At 30.6% G+C, this 24,050-nt stretch overlaps 5 protein-coding genes across 9 annotated transcripts in view; 3 read left to right on the plus strand and 2 right to left on the minus strand.

The window, feature by feature from the left end:
* The window catches only part of LOC111426706 (fasciclin-3-like), a 78,799-nt gene extending 74,250 nt beyond the window's left edge, over positions 1–4,549 (plus strand). For all 3 annotated transcript variants that reach the window (XM_023061357.2, XM_071195756.1, XM_023061358.2), the window contains exons 4-5: positions 3,627–3,847; positions 3,904–4,549. In XM_023061357.2, the coding sequence (XP_022917125.2) occupies positions 3,627–3,847; positions 3,904–4,013 (331 nt within the window). In that variant the 3' untranslated portion in view covers positions 4,014–4,549. The remainder of the gene's footprint in view (positions 1–3,626; positions 3,848–3,903) is intronic.
* A 395-nt stretch (positions 4,550–4,944) lies between these two features.
* Positions 4,945–12,356, minus strand: LOC111426454 (Chitin and LDLR binding deacetylase 3). Of its 3 annotated transcripts, none has more exons than XM_023060976.2 (6): positions 12,031–12,356; positions 10,494–10,718; positions 10,226–10,441; positions 9,724–9,967; positions 5,418–5,928; positions 4,945–5,356 (listed from the first exon to the last, which is right to left on the minus strand). In XM_023060976.2, the coding sequence occupies exons 1-6, from the start codon at positions 12,092–12,094 to the stop codon at positions 5,054–5,056; spliced, it is 1,563 nt and encodes a 520-aa protein (XP_022916744.2). In that variant the 5' UTR covers positions 12,095–12,356; the 3' UTR covers positions 4,945–5,053. The 3 variants fall into 3 exon arrangements, with proteins under 3 accessions (XP_022916744.2, XP_022916746.2, XP_022916745.2); XM_023060978.2 differs by lacking the exon at positions 12,031–12,356 and adding an exon at positions 11,384–11,519; XM_023060977.2 differs by lacking the exon at positions 12,031–12,356 and adding an exon at positions 10,850–11,204.
* An 89-nt stretch (positions 12,357–12,445) lies between these two features.
* LOC111426455 (uncharacterized) lies at positions 12,446–13,188 on the plus strand. Its single transcript, XM_023060980.2, has 2 exons — positions 12,446–12,537; positions 12,587–13,188. Exons 1-2 carry the CDS (start codon positions 12,515–12,517, stop codon positions 13,050–13,052), a joined length of 489 nt encoding a protein of 162 aa, XP_022916748.1. The 5' UTR covers positions 12,446–12,514; the 3' UTR covers positions 13,053–13,188.
* On the minus strand, positions 12,806–17,673 carry LOC111426453 (ubiquitin carboxyl-terminal hydrolase calypso). The gene is made up of 2 exons (XM_023060974.2): positions 16,180–17,673; positions 12,806–13,387 (listed from the first exon to the last, which is right to left on the minus strand). Exons 1-2 carry the CDS (start codon positions 17,602–17,604, stop codon positions 13,172–13,174), a joined length of 1,641 nt encoding a protein of 546 aa, XP_022916742.1. The 5' UTR covers positions 17,605–17,673; the 3' UTR covers positions 12,806–13,171.
* Positions 17,674–18,029: 356 nt separating this feature from the next.
* LOC111426149 (trafficking protein particle complex subunit brun) lies at positions 18,030–24,047 on the plus strand. Its single transcript, XM_023060527.2, has 8 exons — positions 18,030–18,136; positions 18,188–19,615; positions 20,388–20,548; positions 20,606–21,609; positions 21,658–21,891; positions 21,944–22,293; positions 22,351–22,558; positions 23,807–24,047. The coding sequence occupies exons 2-8, from the start codon at positions 18,205–18,207 to the stop codon at positions 23,991–23,993; spliced, it is 3,555 nt and encodes a 1,184-aa protein (XP_022916295.2). The 5' UTR covers positions 18,030–18,136; positions 18,188–18,204; the 3' UTR covers positions 23,994–24,047.
* The last annotated feature ends 3 nt before the right edge of the window (positions 24,048–24,050 follow it).

The raw sequence follows: 24,050 nt of genomic DNA on the forward strand, positions 1-24,050 counted from the left end.
TCTTACTGTTGGTGAACTTTCCCAAAACAGAATGCTATATATTATGACACAATCAAATGCCTTTGTAAGGTCCAACATTATAGCATAAATCACAAAATGTCAAAATTGGACGATTTTTCTTAATAAAATCAACTATAATTTAAGTACTAAAACTGATGGAGAACGACGTTATGAATAAAAAATATTCGTAATACATCAAGAAATCATAATCCATAATCATTTCATATTTATCTATCACCAGTTTCTAATGATATAGCATAAATCACAAAATGTCAAAATTGGACGATTTTTCTTAATAATATCAACGATAATTTAAGTACTAAAACTGATGGAGAAAGACGTTATGAATAAAAAATATTCCTAATGCATCAAGAAATCATAATCCATAATCATTTCATATTTAACCATCACTAGTTTCTAATGATATAGCATAAATCACAAAATGTCAAAATTGGACGATTTTTCTTAATAAAATCAATTATAATTTAAGGATTAAAACTGATGGAGAAAGACGTTATGAATAAAAAATATTCCTAATGCATCAAGAGATCATAATCCATAATCATTTCATATTTATCTATCGCCAGTTTCTAATGATATAGCATAAATCACAGAATGTCAAAATTGGATGATTTTTCTTAATAATATCAACGATAATTTAAGTACTAAAACTGATGGAGAAAGACGTTATGAATAAAAAATATTCCTAATGCATCAAGAAATCACAATCCATAATCATTTCATATTTAACCATCACTAGTTTCTAATGATATAGCATAAATCACAAAATGTCAAAATTGGAAGATTTTCCTTAATAAAATCAACTATAATTTAAGTACTAAAACGATGGAGAAAGACGTTATGAATAAAAAATATTCCTAATGCATCAAGAAATCATAATCCATAATCATTTCATATTTATCTCTCACCAGTTTCTAATGATATAACATAAATCACAAAATGTCAAAATTGGACGATTTTTCTTAATAATATCAACGATAATTTAAGTACTAAAACTGATGGAGAAAGACGTTATGAATAAAAAATATTCCTAATGCATCAAGAAATCATAATCCATAATCATTTCATATTTATCCATCACCAGTTTCTAATGATATAGCATAAATCACAAAATGTCAAAATTGGACGATTTTTCTTAATAATATGAACGATAATTTAAGTACTAAAACTGATGGAGAATGACGTTATGAACAAAAAATATTCCTGATGCATCAAAAAATCATAATCCATAATCATTTCATATTTATCTATCGCCAGTTTCTAATGATATAGCATAAATCACAAAATGTCAAAATTGGACGATTTTTCTTAATAAAATCAACTATAATTTAAATACTAAAACTGATGGAGAAAGACGTTATGAACAAAAAATATTCCTAAAGCATCAAGAAATCATTATCCATAATTATTTCATATTTATCCATCACCAGTTTCTAATGATATAGCATAAATCACAAAATGTCAAAATTGGACGATTTTTCTTAATAAAATCAACTATAATTTAAGTACTAAAACTGATGGAGAAAGACGTTATGAATAAAAAATATTCCTAATGCATCAAGAAATCATAATCCATAATCATTTCATATTTAACCATCACCAGTTTCTAATGATATAGCATAAATCACAAAATGTAAAAATTGGACGATTTTTCTTAATAAAATCAACTATAATTTAAGTACTAAAACTGATGGAGAAAGACATTATGAACAAAAAATATTCGTAATGCATCAAGAAACCATAATCCATAATCATTTCATATTTATCTATCACCAATTTCTAATGATATAGCATAAATTACAAAATGTCAAAATTGGACGATTTTTCTTAATAAAATCAACTATAATTTAAGTACTAAAACTGATGGAGAAAGACATTATGAACAAAAAATATTCGTAATGCATCAAAAAACAATAATCCATAATCATTTCATATTTATCTATCACCAGTTTCTAATGATATAACATAAATCACAAAATGTCAAAATTGGACGATTTTTCTTAATAATATCAACGATAATTTAAGTACTAAAACTGATGGAGAAAGACGTTATGAATAAAAAATATTCCTAATGCATCAAGAAATCATAATCCATAATCATTTCATATTTATCCATCACCAGTTTCTAATGATATAGCATAAATCACAAAATGTCAAAATTGAACGATTTTTCTTAATAAAATCAACGATAATTTAAATACTAAAACTGATGGAGAAAGACGTTATGAACAAAAAATATTCCTAAAGCATCAAGAAATCATAATCCATAATTATTTCATATTTATCCATCACCAGTTTCTAATGATGTAACATAAATCACAAAATGTCAAAATTGGACGATTTTTCTTAATAAAATCAATTATAATTTAACGATTAAAACTGATGGAGAAAGACGTTATGAATAAAAAATATTCCTAATGCATCAAGAAATCATAATCCATAATCATTTCATATTTATCCATCACCAGTTTCTAATGATATAGCATAAATCACAAAATGTCAAAATTGAACGATTTTTCTTAATAAAATCAACGATAATTTAAATACTAAAACTGATGGAGAAAGACGTTATGAACAAAAAATATTCCTAAAGCATCAAGAAATCATAATCCATAATTATTTCATATTTATCCATCACCAGTTTCTAATGATGTAACATAAATCACAAAATGTCAAAATTGGACGATTTTTCTTAATAAAATCAATTATAATTTAACGATTAAAACTGATGGAGAAAGACGTTATGAATAAAAAATATTCCTAATGCATCAAGAAATCATAATCCATAATCATTTCATATTTATCTATCGCCAGTTTCTAATGATATGGCATAAAACACAAAATGTCAAAATTGGATGATTTTAGTGTACTTATCTAGGCTTCCCTCTGTTTGCGTGGTTTAGTATCTCGCTGGATATCCTTCATAGCCGTTCTTCTACAATACATCTTGTAGAAATGTTTCTTCTTTATTTAAATTCTTTTTATCGCATATCTGTTCTGCTCGCTGAACAAGGCTTGGATCACTATCCTCTTTTGTTGTGGATGGTGATGGGATGAAACCTGCAGGTATCTGCTCGTATGTGTCTTCTTTCGATACACTTCCAGTTCTGTCTTTCTAGTGACCAATATATCCAGGAAAGCTAATTGTTTCGCAGAATCCGTTTCCATAGTAAATTTGATCATGAAATGTTATGAGTTATGAGTTTAGGTGGTTCATGTAAAAATTGGCAATCACAGGTGATAGAGGTGATCTGATAGCTGCCCCTTCACATTACTCATAGAATTTTCCCTTCCAGCTAAAATATGCTGGAACTAGCCCTGGAATGATATAGCCTTGATTTCAAACATATCTGTTATATTTCCTGCGGCCTTGGTTTTCTTCAATGTTGTACAAGATTAACCAATTTCTGTGGGATACCCAGCAGCAACAGATTCTCAAAGTGTATATAATATGATTGGTTGAGTTGAAATCCACATTATTAGTTCTCCAAGATTTCTTTTTGTGTATAAGATGTAAGCTCGTATATAAAAGTGGGGGTTAACTTCGCATAGGTATAAATTATTGCACAATAATAAATGCTTATTAATACTTGTTTAATTTTTAGTGCTGTTTCCAACATCCGACAAATTATAGCTCCCGAGCTTTTCGCCGAAGGAAGATTAAAAATTAAATGTTCCGCGATAATTTACGACGTTTATCATAGAAGTTTCGAGATGAGTATTGAGTTGGATAAGCCGAAACCGAGATATGCCATAACGATGTCAACTCCGGCTACGATGGGATTCTCCGGAAGTAATATTCACGAAACTTATCCTTATAATACATGTAAGCACTTTTATTTAACCACTTTATTTTAAATTAATTTCAAATAATTTAATCAGTTAGATTAAGTCCGATTGATGACGCAACAATTCCAAGTAGAACGCCGAAACATCCCTCAAATTTAATTTTAATACTTTTCTTGTTAATATTGGTTTTACTTCGACGGTGAAAAGTGTTTTGGGTAGTGATTAATAAATAAAAGTTGTGTAATTAATAAAGAATTCTATGTGATATATAAAAAAAAAAGAAAATAACGAAATCCGCTGTTGTATATTCGAGATGTATATGTGTGTATATAATCCCCTGCTTTTTCCAACTGTAAATTTTCTGTATGATAAACGAGAGGTTTTCCTATTTTGGTGACAAGGCTGTGTTAAACACTATTACGGAATTAACCTTTAAGAAGATTTAAGAAGATTGTAACTTAGAGAGAAGCGTTAAATTAATTTTTTACGGATTTGCTAGATTTAATAATTCTCTTTGTATATTAAATAATTAATCTTATAACGAAGGTATTTTATGTTCAAATTTCGTTTTAATAAAATAAGAAATGTAGGTAATTGAGTACTACTAAATAAAAATGATATTAATTTGAGCTACTTGTACAGGTGAAAATTTCAATCCGATGTGTTTTGCTAATAATGTTAATGTATATTGTAAAGAATCTATATATACATGGGAATAAAAATATTTTATAATTGTGAATGATTAATTTCAAAAACCCCCACTTTTTTTAAACTATTTTATTGATTGAATTAAATTTCGTATCGCATTTTAATTATAAAATCTTATAAGTTATAAGCGAAATGGTTGGTTTTAATCAATTTAACATCTAAGAAGTTTCGCCCGAAACGATATAACGCTCAAAGGGTTAACTTTCTTCAAAGCATGTAAGATAAACTTGACGTTTTGGCTTATTCAAGGAAATTCTCTGAACTTTCAATTAACCAGATATCTGGTTATAAAACGTCTTATTACAGCATTGTATTAATTATTTTTATTCAAGTTAATTATTACTCAGCTATAAATTAAAAATTTACTTTAAAAATTTAATGCTTATTAAAATATGTTGTATAAAAAGGCTATTAAGGAAGAAGCAATGATGCAAAAATGATCTTTAATAAAAATCTATATCTTAAATTAATTAACATCATTTAATCATAAATAAAAAAAATAATTCAGGTACTAAATTAAATAATTTTTTTAATTTTAATCAAAATCCTTTTTTCCAAATTCATTTTTAATCCACGGATAAACTTCCGGGCAATCCTCGCAAGTATACATTAATTTCTCCTCTTGAAATATGGAACTGAAAACTTTACAAACGTTCGGTTTGTCGCAGACCATTTCCGAATACTTCTTCAATCGTTCCATGTCGACGTCGTCGTCGCAATTCCATACATCGCTCGTTTTCAATTTCGAGAGCGGAAGAGGATTCCGAATCCATTCAACTGCCTCGGAATTAGTCAGGAACCACACGTCCTGATACACCATCATGTTCTCAATGAATTTCTATAAACGAAAATGCAAAATCGACTAAAAAGATGAAATTAAATCTTTTTTAATTACTTACTTGAATAGCAATCAAATTATTTTCGTTCCGAAACCAATCCGATTTAAAATGAATCCCGAACGGTGCCCTATTCGTTAAATAATGCCGGTTAAAATTGGTTATTAAAATTTTATAAAGATCCAAATCTTTCGAACAATCGTTTATGTACGTACAAGTCGTTTTATTAACGATGAATTTATTTAAAATAATTTCCCAAACTCCCGGGTACGATCTTAATGGGCAATTTTGATTATTAGAGCAGTTATGGGGGATTTTAAATTGTAAGGTGTAAGGCCATAACGGTGGATCTTGAAATGGGGCGATAATAGAGTTATCGTATAACAACCCGAACTCTTTCATCATTAAAAACTGTTTTTCTCCTCCTATTTTTAAATGAGGCACTCTCATCCCGAGAAGATTTTTTGCGCGAATTTTCGAAAATTTATTTAACATGTTTGCCTGGCCGATTATTTCGTCGAAATAATCAATTAATGAGGCGTTATTGGACCACCAATTTTTTGAATTTTTATTTCTAAAACATCAATCATTTAATTAATTTATTAATTATTGAGTAAAATCTCGATATAACTGACTAATCCGGGGAGGGGAGCCAAAAGTTATATAACAAATCATTAACTCGGTTTTCTTTTACAATGAACACATTGTTTCGAAGCCGAAGCAGCTGTGCTGCTGAGGCAGTAGAATATACATCAATTTAAAAAGATATTGAATCTATTGTTGAAGTTACAAGTGGTAATTAGTTGCCGAAGCAGCTATGCTGCTGAGGCAGTAGAATATACATCAAATTAATAAATATTGCTTTCAGAAGATAAACTTGGCTACCAAAAGACTACATACTGCTTCAAAATTCTAAATATTGCTTCCAATAGACTAACACTAATACCAAAAGATTAGATACTGCTCCAGAATACTAAATATTGCTTCCAGTAGCTTAACACGAATATCAAAAGATTAGATAATGCCCCAGAAGACTAAATATTGATTCTAGAAACCTAAATATTTCTTTCAGAAGACTAAAACTGATCTAAGAACCTAAATACGGCGTCTAGAAGACTAAATACTGCTTTCAGAAGACAAACTTGGTTACCAAAAGACTACATACTGCTTCAAAAGAGTAAATATTGCTTCCGATAGACTAACACTAATAGCAAAAGATTAGATACTGCTCCAGAAGACTAAATATTGCTTCCAGTAGCTTAACACGAATACCAAACGATTAGATAATGCCCCAGAAGACTAAATATTGATTCTAGAAACTTAAATATTTCATTCAGAAGACTAAAACTGATCTAAGAACCTAAATACGGCGTCTAGAAGACTAAATACTGCTTCCAGAATACTAAATATTGTTTCCAGAAAACAAACTTGGTTACCAAAAGACTACATACTGCTTCAAAAGAGTAAATATTGCTTTCAGAAGATTAACACTGGTCTAGGAACGGAGATACGGCGTCTAGAAGAATAAATATTGCTTCCAGAATACTAAATATTGTTTTCAGAAAACTAACACTGGTCTACGAACCTAAATACGGCGTTTAAAAGAATAAATATTGCTTCCAGAATACTAAATATTCCTTTCAGAAGACAAACTTGGCAACCAAAACACTATATACTGCTCCAGAAGACTAAATATTGCTTCTAGAAACCTAAATATTGCTTTTAGAAGACTAATACTGATCTAGGAACCTAAATACGGTGTCTAGAAGAATAAATATTGCTTCCAGAATACTAAATATTCCTTTCAGAAGACAAACGTGGCTACCAAAAGACTGGATACTGCTCCAGAAGACCAAAAATTGCTTTTAGAAACCTAAATATTGCTTTTAGAAGAGTAACACTGATCTAGGAACCTAAATACGGTGTCTAGAAGAATAAATATTGCTTCCAGAATACTAAATATTCCTTTCAGAAGACAAACTTGGCTACCAAAAGACTGGATACTGCTCCAGAAGACTAAATATTGCTTCTAGAAACCTAAATATTGCTTTTAGAAAACTAACACTGATCTAGGAACCTAAATAAGGTGTCTAGAAGAATAAATATTGCTTCCAGAATACTAAATATTCCTTTCAGAAGACAAACTTGGCTACCAAAAGACAGGATACTACTCCAGAAGACTCAACATTGCTTCTAGAAATCTAAATATTGCTTTCAGAAGGCTAACACTGCTCTAGGAACCTAAATACGGTGTCTAGAAGAATAAATATTGCTTCCAGAATACTAAATATTCCTTTCAGAAGACAAACTTGGCAACCAAAAGACAGGATACTGCTCCAGAAGACTAAGTATTGCTTCTAGAAACCTAAATATTGCTTTTAGAAGACTAACACTGATCTAGGAACCTAAATACGGGGTCTAGAAGAATAAATATTGCTTCCAGAATACTAAATATTCCTTTTAGAAGACAAACTTGGCAACCAAAAGACTGGATACTGCTCCAGAAGACAAAATATTGCTTCTAGAAATCTAAATATTGCTTTCAGAAGGCTAACACTGGTCTAGGAACCTAAATACGGTGTCTAGAAAAATAAATATTGCTTCCAGAATACTAAATATTCCTTTCAGAAGACAAACTTGGCAACCAAAAGACAGGATACTGCTCCAGAAGACTAAGTATTGCTTCTAGAAACCTAAATATTGCTTTCAGAAGGCTAACACTGGTCTAGGAACCTAAATACGGTGTCTAGAAGAATAAATATTGCTTCCAGTATACTAAATATTCCTTTCAGAAAACAAACTTGGCAACCAAAAGACTGGATACTGCTCCAGAAAACTAAATATTGCTTCTAGAAACCTAAATATTGCTTTTAGAAGACTAACACTGATCTAGGAACCTAAATACGGTGTCTAGAAGAATAAATATTGCTTCCAGTATACTAAATATTCCTTTCAGAAAACAAACTTGGCAACCAAAAGACTGGATACTGCTCCAGAAGACAAAATATTGCTTCTAGAAATCTAAATATTGCTTTCAGAAGGCTAACACTGGTCTAGGAACCTAAATACGGTGTCTAGAAGAATAAATATTGCTTCCAGAATACTAAATATTCCTTTCAGAAGACAAACTTGGCTACCAAACGACTGGATACTGCTCCAGAAGACTAAATATTGCTTCTAGAAACCTAAATATTGCTTTTAGAAAACTAACACTGATCTAGGAACCTAAATAAGGTGTCTAGAAGAATAAATATTGCTTCCAGAATACTAAATATTTCTTTCAGAACACAAACTTGGCAACCAAAAGACTGGACACTGCTCCAGAATACTAAATATTCCTTTCAGAAGACAAACTTGGCAACCAAAAGACAGGATACTGCTCCAGAAGACTAAATATTGCTTCTAGAAACCTAAATATTGGTTTTAGAAGACTAACACTGGTCTAGGAACCTAAATACGGTGTCTAGAAAAATAAATATTGCTTCCAGAATACTAAATATTCCTTTCAGAAGACAAACTTGGCAACCAAAAGACTGGATACTGCTCCAGAAGACTAAATATTGCTTCTAGAAACCTAAATATTGCTTTTAGAAGACTAACACTGATCTAGGAACCTAAATACACGTCTAGAAGAATAAATATTGCTTCCAGAATACTAAATATTCCTTTTAGAAGACAAACTTGGCTACCAAAGACTGGACACTGCTCCAGAAGACTAAATATTGCTTCTAGAAACCTAAATATTGCTTTTAGAAGACTAACACTTATCTAGGAACCTAAATACGGTGTCTAGAAGAATAAATATTGCTTCCAGAATACTAAATATTCCTTTTAGAAGACAAACTTGGCTACCAAAAGACTGGATACTGCTCCAGAAGACTAAATATTGCTTCCAGAATACTAAATATTCCTTTCAGAAGACAAACTTGGCAACCAAAACACTAGATACTGCTCCAGAAGACTAAATATTGCTTCTAGAAACCTAAATATTGCTTTTAGAAGACTAACACTGATCTAGGAACCTAAATACGGTGTCTAGAAGAATATATATTGCTTCCAGAATACTAAATATTCGCCTTCGGAGATCGTAAATCACACTCAGGCAATCGATGTCTCCTCCGGTAGGTCCATCGCATCGTTCTAAACTTGTTTCGCACTGATAAATCCGAATGTTTCTTAGTTTCTAGTTGAGATTTTTTTAAATTTTGCAATTTTCGAACGTATCCTACTTCAAATTAATTCCTTTTATTAAGACTAAAGCTAACACTAGGACTAGAATTAACACTTGACTTAGAACTAGAAACGTTATATCCGAAATCCGTTCTAACGTGGTCCGTTATATCGAGATTTTACTATATTAATTAATTACGTTATTGAATTTAAAGCAATTTCATGTCCATAATTCCATAAAAGTTGAGTTTGATAATAATTATTGTTAAAATGATTAACAAAAAAAGTTGCTTTAATTGGGCACCCATTTGGGTTTAAAATATCCTGGTGGAACAAAGTTTTCGTGTACAAATCGAAATTGTCGTGATTAATTGGTCCTTCGAATGTGATTAAGATGATTTGCGGTACTTCTTGTGGTGGGAGATTCCCGGGGATTTTCGTACCTAAAAGTAAAATAAAAAATAAATTTTCGTTCTTTGTCTATTTGAAAATCGATTCGGTCCGCGTCGTATAACTCGACCGTGTGGACATCATGCGACGTAAACCTATCCATTTGGACACATTAACGTCCAATGTTACTCCATCAATAACCTTTTCACGAACATTATCGGGTTCTCATTCGGTTCATTACGCTTTTCGATTATTCGTCACCGGTTTAAATGAATTATGGTTCAATGAAATTTATAACTTTTTTTACCCACCATCAATTGAACAGAAACATCCGGGTAATTTGCAATCTTCGTTACAAAGTTTCGCCAAAAATTTATCTTTAATTAAATCACAATCAATCTCATCGCTCGAATCGATACAATCAATCGAACCGTCGCAGAAATAATCGTCTGGAATGCAAGTTCCATTTTTGCAACTTAAATAGTTATCTTCGCAATTAAATATGTTTGGTTTTTGGATTACTTCTTCTAAAACAAAAGAATTAATATAATATTATTTAATTATTTTTTGATTAAATACCTGAAATTAATTGGCAATTTTCCACGTTTTTTGAAACATCACATATTTGTTTTTCAACATCGAAAACTAACCCAGAACTGCATCGAAACTCGAAAACTTCCCCTTCTAAGCACAAAAAGTACATTGAACATTCATCTTCGCTTTTAACGTATCCTAAAGAAGTTTCCGGGTTTCTATAAAAACGTCCATTTTCCAAGCAGGGAATTATTCCAATTTGGGTCGCCTCTAGAATTAATAAAGTAAATCTAATCAATCATTTCTAACATTATTAATAATCAACAATTCTTCACACTTTCAAAAAATAATTAAAAAAAGAAGAAGAAACATGTAATAACTTTAACTTGACTTTCTCTTACTCGTTTTTATTTCCTTCTAAAGAGACTAGTTTGTTTTTATTCGTTTAAGTATTAAGAAATGAAAGTATTAAGCAGGAAGTGATCGAAAGAAAGAAAGCACAAGTGAAATTAGTATCAAGCTGACACAGTTTTGTTGCTCTTGGCCGATTTAAATGATTTCATTTCGTTTAATTTCTTCTCAATTGATGACCTCAAAAATTTTCTTCTAAAGAGAGTTTCACTTTAAAAGTTTTTGATGGCCAAAACAAAAATTAAGGACTAGAAATATTAAATTTAACGCTTTATCTTGATTTTTGTGGTTGAAGCATCAAAATTTACTCAAATATAAATGAAATGACATTTTTAATTCAAATTCTGACTTAATAATTTAAACGTCAAATGTGACATTTAATTTTGACAGTTCATTAAATTATTAATTTTATTTAATTTATAAGATTAACAAATTTTTATTAGAAATTTATAACATTAAAAACCATCAAAAATTATATATATCATATTAAACGTTAATATTAGATATAAATTTAAATTAATTACCCTTGAAGATTGTTCGTTATCAGCAACATTTTAAGTAAAAACATCACAACTAAATCATTTACTGTTTATAATCCAATAATAATTAATAAAACCGATTTAATTTAAGAAATTAACTTCAACAACTCAAACGTAACGTTCGAAAATTCACAATAATGACATAACCTTAAACTGTCACAAATTAGTAACCTAATATTAAAATGTAATATAAAATTGGATTTATTAAATTAAACTTGTAATTAAGTTTAATAAAACAAATTGAAATTATTTATTATTAGAAATTAAAGTAAAAACACTTCAAAAGTGATATTGTTGAAATAAGTTTATTTATTTAAAGTTGGTATTGGAAAAATTTTAAATTCAAATTTTAATCGGAAAAATAAAAAATTAGAAATTGTTTACCTTTTTTTTATTTACCAAGATTAGTTACTAAAAATAACATTTTTAGTATAAATTATTCATAAAATATGATTTTAATACAATTCAATGTGAAGTGTGAAATATTAAACATTATCGTAGGAAATGTCAAATTTGACGTTTAACCTTAAATTAATAGAAACGTCACATTTAATTAATATTTTATGTTCTAATTAACTTAAATATGTCTTATTTATTACTTTTTCATTTTTAGGATAGAAACATTTACTTACCTATTATCGTAAATAATAAAATAATTTTGTAAACGCGACCAACACATTTGTGAACACTGTACATGGCACAGTCAAGTCCGCACTATCACGTGGTTTCTTTAAACTTTCCCGTCAAGGCGGGATTCAAGATAAAATTGTACGATTTCTATTCTTCGGCGTGTCACAACAGCGACAATTTTCCAACCAGACGCGGATTTAAGACAATTTTCTTTTTCCTTGCACAAAGCTAAGACAATAATCGTTTTTAATCCCATTCTGAATGAGTTTCTTCCTTTTTTGATTTAATTGTGTGAGAAATGAAGAAAAAACTTTCTTTTTTCACAATAAAAACTTCTATAGAAACCAAAATCATCAAGTTTGACAAATAAAAAAATTCTCAGGTTAAATTATCATCAAAAATTTTCATTCACTCAATTCCGATTAAAAATTATTCATCAAAATTGAGAACATAGGTGTTGTAATAACCGCTTTGGAGTTCATTAACATGACCCCACAAAACGTTTACAAGTAATTCGTTAAAATAACGTTTAAACTTGGTTTAATTTTTATCTTTTAGAGTTGCAAAAAATTTTTATAAAAAACTAACCGACGTTTTCACCTTTACGACCCCGGCGAAATCAAATCGAATCCAAAACAAAGGATTTTCAACGAGAAAACACAAAAAATTTCGTAACCGCATCAAAAAAATCTACAAAAATAAATTAAAAACCATCGAAGAACACTCAATACGCGAAGCTTTAGATTCTTTGGAAGTTTTTATAAAAAAAAGTCAACATCAATTGGAATTTTCTATTAGCGATCAAATTTTAGGGGGGAAATTACTGAATAGGAAACTAGAAATTACAAGTTTTAGGTCAAACTTTGACCTCACATCCAAGAAACCGCAAGAGTACAGTAAAGTTTGGGACTTCCGTGCCTTTAGAGATAACGGTAAAGTCGAGGGACAAGAATTGGCCAAAACGATCGAACACCATCACCATACCAAACTCCTAACCGATGTTAAACTGATGACGAGCGTTTAATTTCGTGTCAAAAAGTATTTCGATTCAAATCTATCAAAATGTCAAAAAATTATGAGGTTAAAAATTTTTACTTAAATTAATTATTGTAAATTATATTAAAATCATTTCGAATAAAAAGTTCATCTTCGTTTCTTAACTTTAGCCCTTCCTTTCTTTCTTCGCCCGTGATCTTTTTTTCGTGTTGATTTCGTCGATTTCGGCGCGGGAACAGCGTTGGGACGCTTCGTGATCAAATGTTGCTCGACTAAATCAGCCAATTTACCTTGTTCGGCTAACATAGATAAAAAGGTACAAATAAATTCATCGTAATTGTACGTTCTTCGACAATCATCAATCTAAAACAATCAATTAATAATAATCAAAACAATAAGTTAACTAAAATCAAATCAAATTACGAATTAATTCAAGAATCATCATGTGGCTTCAAAATCAATAACTTTTTTTTATTGACGAGAAATTACTCGTTACAAATAAAAAAAAGTGTGGAAAAGTGTAAAATTTACCGAAAAATCACTTTTAAGTTTCAACGTGACTAATTCTAGGTCTTGTGTTAGTTCTAGTGGTAGTGCTAGTGTAAAACTAGAACTAACACAAGACTTAGAACTAGAATCATTCGGGATTAGCCGTCTTGAGAGACGTGCGGCTAAACCCGAAAGTTTTCCATTGGTAAAGTGCAAAAAGTTGTTTTTTATTTCAATTTACTAGAATGGTAAGCAAACAGAATCAAAACAGAACTAGAATAATTTCAAGTTCTAGGTCTAATGTTACTTTTAGTGACAGTGCTAAGGAGCGCTAGTTTGCATAAGATAGAACTAGAACCACTAAAACTAGAACTAGAAACCTTAGTTAGTTAGATGTTACAGTCGCTACAGCTTCAACAGGTAAAATTCTTCATTTACATAAATATTCAGTGAATTTGACTTAAGATGCAATATACAATTTATTTTTTTTTAATTTTTTTTATTTTAAATAAATTTTTGAATAAAGTTTAAACGTCAATGTGACACAAATTCAATGTCACCAACTGTAACCAACTTCACAACAATTTGTCAAAATTAAATGTCAATTTTATGAAACGTCATGTTTTTTTTTTACGAAAATTAATGATTAATAATAATTAATAATTATTAAGTAATAAGTAAAAAGATATAGTCAGGTAAAATGTACATTTTTCTAGTTTAATGACAAGTAATAGGATATGTATTTTGTTTTTTGTGTTGTTCATTAATTAGACAAAATTGTTGCTATAGTAGACGCCACGACAGCTGGCAGTAAATCATCGTTTTCCGCTCTTAGAAATGCCATACGTAGTAAATTAAAATTCACAAACCGCTAGAGAGTAATGTGTGTTAGAAAGAGATAGCATTAGTTTAATATGTCTGCTGTACAATTCAAATAGCCACGTCGAAAAAGTACGTCTGTTCTTCTAAGGGATGTCACTCTATAATTATAATACACTATATTGTCATGAATCTGTTAGTGTCTTAACAAGCCGAAAATGAAATAAATTAATAATTAATGAATAAATTATGAACCATTGTTTAAAAAAACTTACTTAATCCCTTGTGACCTGTAAATAACCTTTTAAAGTATTTGTTAAATAAATTAATAATTACATACATTTTATTATAAATTAATATTAACGATTTTTCACTGCCCACCTCTCCTAAATTTGACAATGTTTGACATATAACCTCCATTACTAACCTAACATACATCTAAATGCATGTGGTGAAATAATCTAAATTGTACGTCCATATCTTGATTCAAACCATTTTTAAACGTCAAGTCACTGCCGGCACTCGTGGTTTCTACTATAATTATCTAATCAAATGAAATTAATCTGAAAAAATTATTAAAACAAAATAAACTGTTTAATTGTTGTTAATTATATACACATTTTATTTTGTCCCAATATATAGTTGGTAATCAACTTGACAGACTTGAATAATTATTTGAAACGTCAAAATTTCAAAAAACGTCAATTTAATTTATTTTTTTTAGGACTTTCTGAAGGTTTCACATTAAAAAAACATAAACAAATTCCTTTTTTCATATGATTTAAGCATAAATTAATTAATTTTTGTAAAAAAAAAACATGACGTTTCATAAAATTGATATTTAATTTTGACAAATTGTTGTGAAGTTGGTTACAGTTGGTGACATTGACTTTGTGACACTTTGACGTTTAAACTTTATTCAAAAATTTATTAAAAAAAATAAATTTATCCACCACTACCTTATAATATATGCCTTATAAATGAGTTTTCTAAAACGAAAAGGTAGTCATTTTTTACAAAGTGAATAATAGCGGTGAATAATCAGTATTTACGGGTAATCAACTTGATTAATTATTTGAAACGTCAAAATTTTAAGAAACGTCATTTTAATCTAATTTTTTAGGATATTGGCATTAAAAAAATGTAAATAAATTCTTTTTTCATATGATTTAAGCATAAATTAATTAATTTTCGTAAAAAAAAACATGACGCTTCATAAAGTTGACATTTAATTTTGACAAATTGTTGTGAAGTTGGTTACAGTTGGTGACATTTAATTTGTATCACTTTGACGTTTAATCTTTATTCAAAAATTTATTAAAAAAAATAAATTTATGGAATCAATTTCAATAGCAGCTATGGTTTCTATGGAAATATATTTTTGTCTTAATTGAAATTAACCCTATATTTATGTAAATGAAGAATTTTACCTGTTGAAGCTGTAGCGACTGTAAAATCAGGTGGTAACGAAGAAATAATCTTCTTTAATAAAGACGCACGGCTAAACCCGATACTTTCTAGTTCTAGGTCTAGTGTTAGTTGTAGTACAGTGTATTTATTGATTATCGTACCCGACGTCATCATTGCAAGTAGGCAACCAACATCACAGTATAAGTGTTGCAATACGAAAAGTATATTATATTACGCGTATTATAAAATAAATACTGTGATATTGGTTGCATACTTGCAATGATGACTTCGGGTAGGATAATTAATTAACACAGAGTCTATTGAAATTGTTATGCATCAAAAGACTTTCATTTCATCTTTACTTTTAAGTTTATCAGATTGATATTAAGCGTCGCTTTTTAAGCGACATGATGATTCTTAAATTTTTCCCAAATTACTTTATATTTATTTTGTTTATCATTTTCATCCTTTAAATTCATTTCGCACAAACAAATTTCGTGTTCCAAATTCCTTAACAATGCCAATAAATCTTGAGGGGCAAAAGTGTGCGTTTCTAATAACTCGTTCTTTTTCTCCGCAACGACGGTGTCCCCATCGCTGGTTCGTACTCTTGCGTGACCGGTGTTGTAAGATTTCTTTTGAGATTCCTCATTAATCCTTTTTCCATTGATATTAATCCCAATTTTTTCTTTACTTTCATCATTGGGCATTTTTAAAACGACGAATCGTTTAAAATCGCGGGAACTGGGGCTATTTTGAGGTGCGGTCCAATTCCACGCCGTCGTAGGCGAATTAAAAGCTGACCCAACCTCGGATGATGTATCCGTACTTGAAGTACTCGGAGCCGGTGAGGTTTGAATCGTTAATGGGGTTGAATAATCTAATGGACACATTAAAACTTTATCTTTAATTTCGGGTTCGTTTTTAACTTCGTTAATTTCGGCGTTTTCTGAATCAACTAAATCGATTATTTCAGTTTTTTCTTCTTCTTTTTTATGGATTTCTTCTTTATTAATTTTTTCTTTGTCTTTATCTGAATGTTTAATCTTCATGAGTTGTTGTAAAGCGTCTAAAACGATTTGTTTATTAGTTTTAAGCATTTTTAATTTGTGAGTTATCGCTAATCGCCGATCAGGAACTACCGCCATTAAATTAAAACGAATATCATGGTATTGTTCCCCAGCGGTTAAACCAAGCCGGTCGCTCATAACACCTCGAAATTTTTCAGTCCAATCCCCTGTTTCGATGGTCCAAGGACCATGATCGATTGGAAAAGGTTTTAATCCATCCAATTCAAATAATCTCCCATTTATTGGAACGAAACTAACGAAATGAAAAGCTTCCCCGGTGAATCTCCCAGTTGATACACCACCCCCGGTTTTGTCTAATCTCCGTTTAGCTTGGGGCATTGCATGCGAATTATGAGCACATGCTAATTCTGGGGTGTTCCCGATGGCCCATCCTTTATTTTCAGGGGACATCCCGTGAGTGTGCTGTTTTAACCGACTCAAAGTGTCCCCTAAATGAATATTGGGGCAATTTAAAAGTATCGAAATCAACGCGTGAGTAGCACAACTATTCGGGACCATTTGTTGGGCGAAAAAAATGTTGTTCACGATGTCTTCGTCTTTTACAAACACTTCCGTTTGTTCCACGACTTTTCGCCGCGATCTTCGTTCCTCGATCCATCGGAATAAAAAGATAAATCCGTATACAGGACTATCTAAGGGTTTGTTTAGGTCGTAAATTTCTTCTACTTGGACTCCTTTTACACCGAAATCTTCTAAGAGGAGGGTAAATAGCCCAGGATCACTTTCTAATTCTAACCAACCTTCCGTTAATTCCTTTATATCGACTGGCATCACTATTTTTGCGGGGTTTCAATAAAACTTTGAAGTTTAAAACTTAGGTTATGTTGAGCTTGACAAGAAGTAATTTTAAGAGCTTTTTTCGATTAATTCAGTTCTCAATTTGTGTTTTAATGGTTTTTATTAATAAATTGATTTAATTAAGTACTAAACCGCTTTATAAACGATTAAATTAAAAATGAAATAAATTTTTTGATTGTGTAAAATTGGTTGCCTATATACAATCATGTCATTAATTTTTTGCTTTATAAATAAAAACTGTATATAAATTTAGAAGGAAAAAGAGGGTAAATTCAGGATCCAGGATCAGTTTCTAATTCTAACCAACCTTCCGTTAATTCCTTTATAAATTGTGTATAAGTTATTATAAACAACAATTTTCAATAATACTTTTATAGTTCACCATAAAATAACGAGATGTCACTACTCACAACATCAAAACGTCATTATCTAAACGTCAAAACAATAAACTCAATCTGTTTTAACCAATTTAAAAAAATATAAATTAAAACACAAAATAAGAAATGTAAATTATAATAATAACCGTAAATACAAATATTTAATTAATCCTTTTTAGGAGGAGAATCTGATCAAATGCGTTCCTCAGTGAGTTACATCTTATCAAGCACATCAACAGAACCGAACATGTCTCACCCCGATTATGAGCAATTCTCGCATGACCACGCCGCCCTTTTGGTTCTTGTTCGCCATATAGGTTCCCAATTAAAAACGGCCACCTTTAATAAGTACTTTGAGCGTATTTCGAAAATTAACTCTGTGAAAGTAACAGATTCATCGGGGCAGGTTCGAAATGTTTTTGTGAGATACATGAGGGATCATCCGGTTGAGAATAACGATTGGGGTGATTTCCAAACGCATCGTCGATTACTTGGACTTATTTCCTTAGGAAAATATGATTCTCAACAGGAATTGAACGAAATTTGTCGGGTACATGAAAGTTTGAAGGTAAAATATACAGCTACGTTGTTTGATTCGCGGTGTATTTTGTTTTCGCCTGTGATTGAGAATGTGCCAGGTGATGAAGAGGAACTTAAGGATCCAATGAAATTTGTGCCACCATCAAATTTTAAAACGCGCGCTTTTTTTTATAAAGAATCAGATCCGTGTAGCGATTTAGAATCCCATTTAACTGAATTTGTGAATTCTTTGTATTGGGTGTTAGAATCGAAACGTCAAGAACGTTCTCGAGAGAAATTAGAGAGAGTTTCTTTACTTTTGGCTCCTTTTGAAAAGAAAGATTTTGTTGGGTTAGATATGGAGTCAAGAAATAACAAGAAGCGGTGTACAGGGCGTATGACGAAGCATTTGGGAGATTTATGTCTGCAAGCGGGGTTATTACCGGAAAGTTTAACTTATTACGCAAATGCTGCTGAAACTTTAAAGTCGGTTAACGATTGGTTGTGGTTGGGGGCTGCTTATGAGGGATTATGTGCTGCGAGTGCTTTAGTTTTATACCCAAACATACAACGAAACGTTTCTTTGCATAGAAATTCAAGCCTTCAAGAGTGCTCGCCAAAAAGAAACTCAATAACAATCCCCCCAATCGATATTTTCCCCAAAAAAGACATCCCCAACATCCTCCAACCAGAAGATATTTCAAAACGATATCGAGAAGCGATTATTCATTACAGCAAATACCAAAACGCGGGGATTATCGAGACGGAAGCCAGTTTTAAAGCGGCGAGAATTTCCGTTGAACAAAATCATTCGTTGCAAGCGGCTAGTTTTTTGCAAAACGTTGTGTTTATTAATTTAACGCTTTCCGAGCAGGAGAAGATACAGCGATTTGAAACTTTATCCGATTTGTATACGCAAATTGGGTTTAATCGCAAAGCGTCGTTTTGCCAACGATTGGCTGCTACGAGATATGTTTCACCGCAAAATTCTACTCCAAATTGGAGTCAATGTTATACTTTAATGTTGAATAGTTTTCCAGGGCATAAATTAAGTTTGGATCCGACAGAAATGTTGAATGTTCAAATGGGTAAGTAAATAAAGTAATGAGTTTGAAATTTTATTTCACAACCTTATTCTCCATGCTCTAAAGGACAGGAATACGCAAAAACCCCGAGATAATCTTTTCAGTTAAGGCTTAAACAAGTCTTAAAGAACAGTTTTTTTTAAGGTTAAGGTAATGTCACGAGCGTAGCGAGTGGCACAATTAACCTGAGTGAATAGTAGCTCATTATATGAGACTACTTTGTCCACGACTATTGAAATTGATTCCATCAATTTATTTTTTAAATACATTTTTGAATAAAGTTTAAACGTCAATGTGACACAAATTCATTGTTACCAACTGTAACCAACTTCACAACAGTTTGTCAAAATTAAATGTCAATTTTATGAAACGTCGTTTTTCTTACGAAAATTAATTAATTTATGCTTAAATCATACGAAAAATGGAATTTGTTTAGATTTTTTTAATATCAAACCTTTATAAAGTCCTAAAAAATTAAATTAAATCGACGTTTTTTGAAATTTTGACGTTTCAAATAATTATTATTAGTCTGTCAAGTTGATTACTTGATAGATAAAATATTAAATTAATTGTTATTTAGCACTAGATTGTTATATATTTTTATAGAACTAAAACTGGATAAGGTAATATTATTGATTTTTCCACGAAAAAGTATTTAAAGATGAAATTTTCAAATTTATAAATCAAAAATAAAACGAAAATAACAACGCCATAAAAAAACGCATCACCTAATTAATTTTAAAATCATTTAAAAATATTATTTTTTTAAAAATAGGTTGGCCTTCTTTACAAATCCAACTTTTATTGGAATTAGTAGTGGCTGCTAAACGCATGGGGAATTCAGCTTTAGCAACTCGTCACATGACTTTTCTTCTCCAAACGATGTGGGATCATTTAAACCCCGATAACAAAAAGGAATTTACTTTGCAACTTCAGGTAAATTAATTAAAACATTTTAATAATCTAATTTAAATCGAAACAACTTTATTAAAGTCTTTAGCATCTCTTTGCGAAGGAGCCCCAGTTCCTCTAGCCTTAGAAAACGGAATCGTAATCCCTCCAGCAAACTTAGTAAATATTCCTTTATGTATTGGATTTACAATAAAGAATTTACAACCGCACACTCAACCGAGGAAAGTTCAAGCTTTAAAACAAGATTTAGGACCGTTTTTGTTTACCCCGATTAATTTTGGAAGTTTGGAACGGAAAAGTAATAAGCCTTCGAGTAAGATGGATTTTTTATGGATTGAGAATGATATGTGCGAAGTGACGCTAAAATTGGTTAACCCCTTACCCTTTGAATTAAGAGTTTCAAATATGAGGTTATTAACCGGAGGAATCGTTTTTGAGTCAATCCCGGAAACCGTTGTTTTATTACCCGATTCCCCCACTCATTTAACGTTGAATGGAACCCCGAAAGAAAACGGAGAATTAGAGATTTTAGGTTACAGCACTCACACTTTGGGGGTTAAATCAAATTGTCGATTAAAACATATGAAAAGATTTCTCCCGAAATACATAATCGAGGTGATTCCGGCTTTACCCATCGTTGAGGTTAAAACATCTTTGCCGCAAAGCGCGACTTTTTCGACGTTTCAAAATTTTGAGAATGTTGTTACTTCCGCGAGTGTTAGTTTGTATAATGGTGAAAGTTCTGAGTGTGTTATTACGTTTACAAATATGGGGAATGTGCCGATTGAGATGATGGAAGTTTCAATACAAAGCGTTTACGATCAAACACTTCAAGATCAAATTTTTAAATGGTCCAAAGAAGAATTGGAAAATCAACTTCCGTTGCAACCACATTCCAGTGCTACTTTAACTTTACAATTATATTCGGCCGCTAATTTCGTCGCACCTAATTACGGATTAAATAATTTAATTAATAACTATTTTACAAGGGGACTTCCCTTACAATCAAGGTTAAATAGCCCTAATCATAGCGCAATAGGGAGTAGTTTCCAAGGGAGGAGGAGCGAATTAACTTCAAGCGTTCGGTATAATAATAATTTTTTTTAAATTTATTAATTAATTAACTTTTTTAGTTCATCAAATTCGGGTCAATCTAGTATGACGATACACGGTTGCACCTCACCAGGTGGTGCGTTAACTTTACCCCCACACGAATCATCTTTAGTCGTCGAAGGGCAACTTCAATTACGATACAGCGGAGGCGCCGGGTTTCAAGCTGGTTATTGCAGATCTTGTTGTGTATTTTTAACTTTAGAAATGATGCCATCTCTCCATGTCATCGATTGGGATGTAATCCCAGCTGAAACGTAAATAATTAACTAACTTGTTACTTAAATAAGAATAATTTCCCCGTTTTAGCTCAACGCAGTTTTATTTAGTTCTCGATGTAGCGAATTTAACATCGCAAGAAATGGAGCTATATTACACCCCAACCAAACACATGTTAATCCAAGGGCACGAAATTTGTAGGGTTCCAGTTCCTGTGGATAGATGCCCATTATCTAAATTAAGTAAATTATATATGGACCAAGCTGGGGGTGTTGATAAAGTTGATTTGTTAGATAAAATTTGTTCGGAACACATCTCTAACTTAGTCGATTTGCGGTGGCATTTAGTAGCTACGGAAAGGGAGGGTAAAGCGACTTTAACAGGGATTACGTTAACACCTCATATGTTGGATATCGTAAGAATGTCGCCATTAAAATTTGGTTCGTTAAATCAATAAATATTAATAATAATTAACTAAATTAAACTTTGATGTATAGATATAACCATTAACGGAGATTTAATGAAGCCGCAAGAAACGATTAACTGCGAAATCGGAGATTGTTTAGAGACCTGCATTAAAATAACGAATTGTTTGGAAAAAACACTTCAACAATTAACTTTATCAATACAATTTTATCAAGATTATCAAAATGGGGTTTGTAATTATAAGTTAGACACAAGAGTTGCAACGGCAGGCTCAACAAAGTAAGTTTTTAGGGAGAAAAAATTTGTCATTTAACATAACCTCACTTGTCAAATTTATCAATTTTGAAAAACGATTAAACACTTCGAGATCAAATTCTTAAATGGTCTAAACAAAAAACGAATTGAAAAATTAACTAAATTCTAGTGCCATTTTAAGTTTACAATTATATTCAGTGAATTAGCTTAAAAGTAATTTAAATTTGACATTTAACATAACCTCACTTGTCAAATATATCAATTAATTTTACAATATTAGATTTGTTTGAATTAATTTGATATGTAGGAGTGAAATTTAATACTTTAAATACTTTCTCGTTGTTGAAGTTAGCACTTTAGATAATCCGAATCACCTCTTGATTATTAAAAGGATGGAAATTTCAATACAATGTGTTTATGATTAAACACTTCAAGATCAAATTCTTATATGGTGTAGAAACGAATTGGAAAATCAACTAAATTCTAGTACCACTTTAAGTTTACAATAATTATATCCAGTGAATTAGCTTAAAAGAAAAGTAATTTAAATTTGACATTTAACATAACCTCACTTGTCAAATTTATCAATTAATTTTACATTAGATTTGTTTGAATTAATTTGATATGTAGGAGTGAAATTTAATACTTTAAATACTTTCTCGTTGTTAAAGTTAGCACTTTAGATAATCCGAATCACCTCTTCATTATTAAAAGGATTGAAATTTCAATATAAAGTGTTTATGATTAAACACTTCAAGATCAAATTCTTATATGGTGTAGAGACGAATTGGAAAATCAACTAAATTCTAGTACCACTTTAAGTTTACAATAATTATATCCAGTGAATTAGCTTAAAAGAAAAGTAATTTAAATTTGACATTTAACATAACCTCACTTGTCAAATTTATCAATTAATTTTACAATATTAGATTTGTTTGAATTAATTTGATATGTAGGAGTGAAATTTAATACTTTAAATACTTTCTCGTTGTTGAAGTTAGCACTTTAGATAATCCGAATCACCTCTTGATTATTAAAAGGATGGAAATTTCAATATAAAGTGTTTATGATTAAACACTTCAAGATCAAATTCTTATATGGTGTAAAGACGAATTGAAAAATCAACTAAACACTTTAAGTTTACAATTATATTCAGTGAATTAGCTTAAAAGAAAAATAATTTAAATTTGACATTTAACATAACCTCACTTGTCAAATCTCAATAAATTAATCAATTTTACAAAAATATATGCTTTAAAATTATTTTTTTAGGAAATTATTATCTAATTTACAACCAGAAGCTGAAGCTCAACATTCCTGTAACGCAATCTTCTTCACACCAGGCCATTACAAGATTGATATACAATGTTCATCACCTGATAACTCCACTGGGAACATCAACAACCCAATGGAACATGTTTGGAAGTTTATTCCACCCGTTGAAGTAATTGTTGCTTAACTATTTAACGAAAAAAAGAGTTTTAATTTGTTGTAAACATTAATAGGTAAAAAAAAA

The sequence above is a fragment of the Onthophagus taurus genome, chromosome 5 (genome assembly GCF_036711975.1).
Source record: "Onthophagus taurus isolate NC chromosome 5, IU_Otau_3.0, whole genome shotgun sequence".
NCBI lineage: Eukaryota > Metazoa > Arthropoda > Insecta > Coleoptera > Scarabaeidae > Onthophagus > Onthophagus taurus.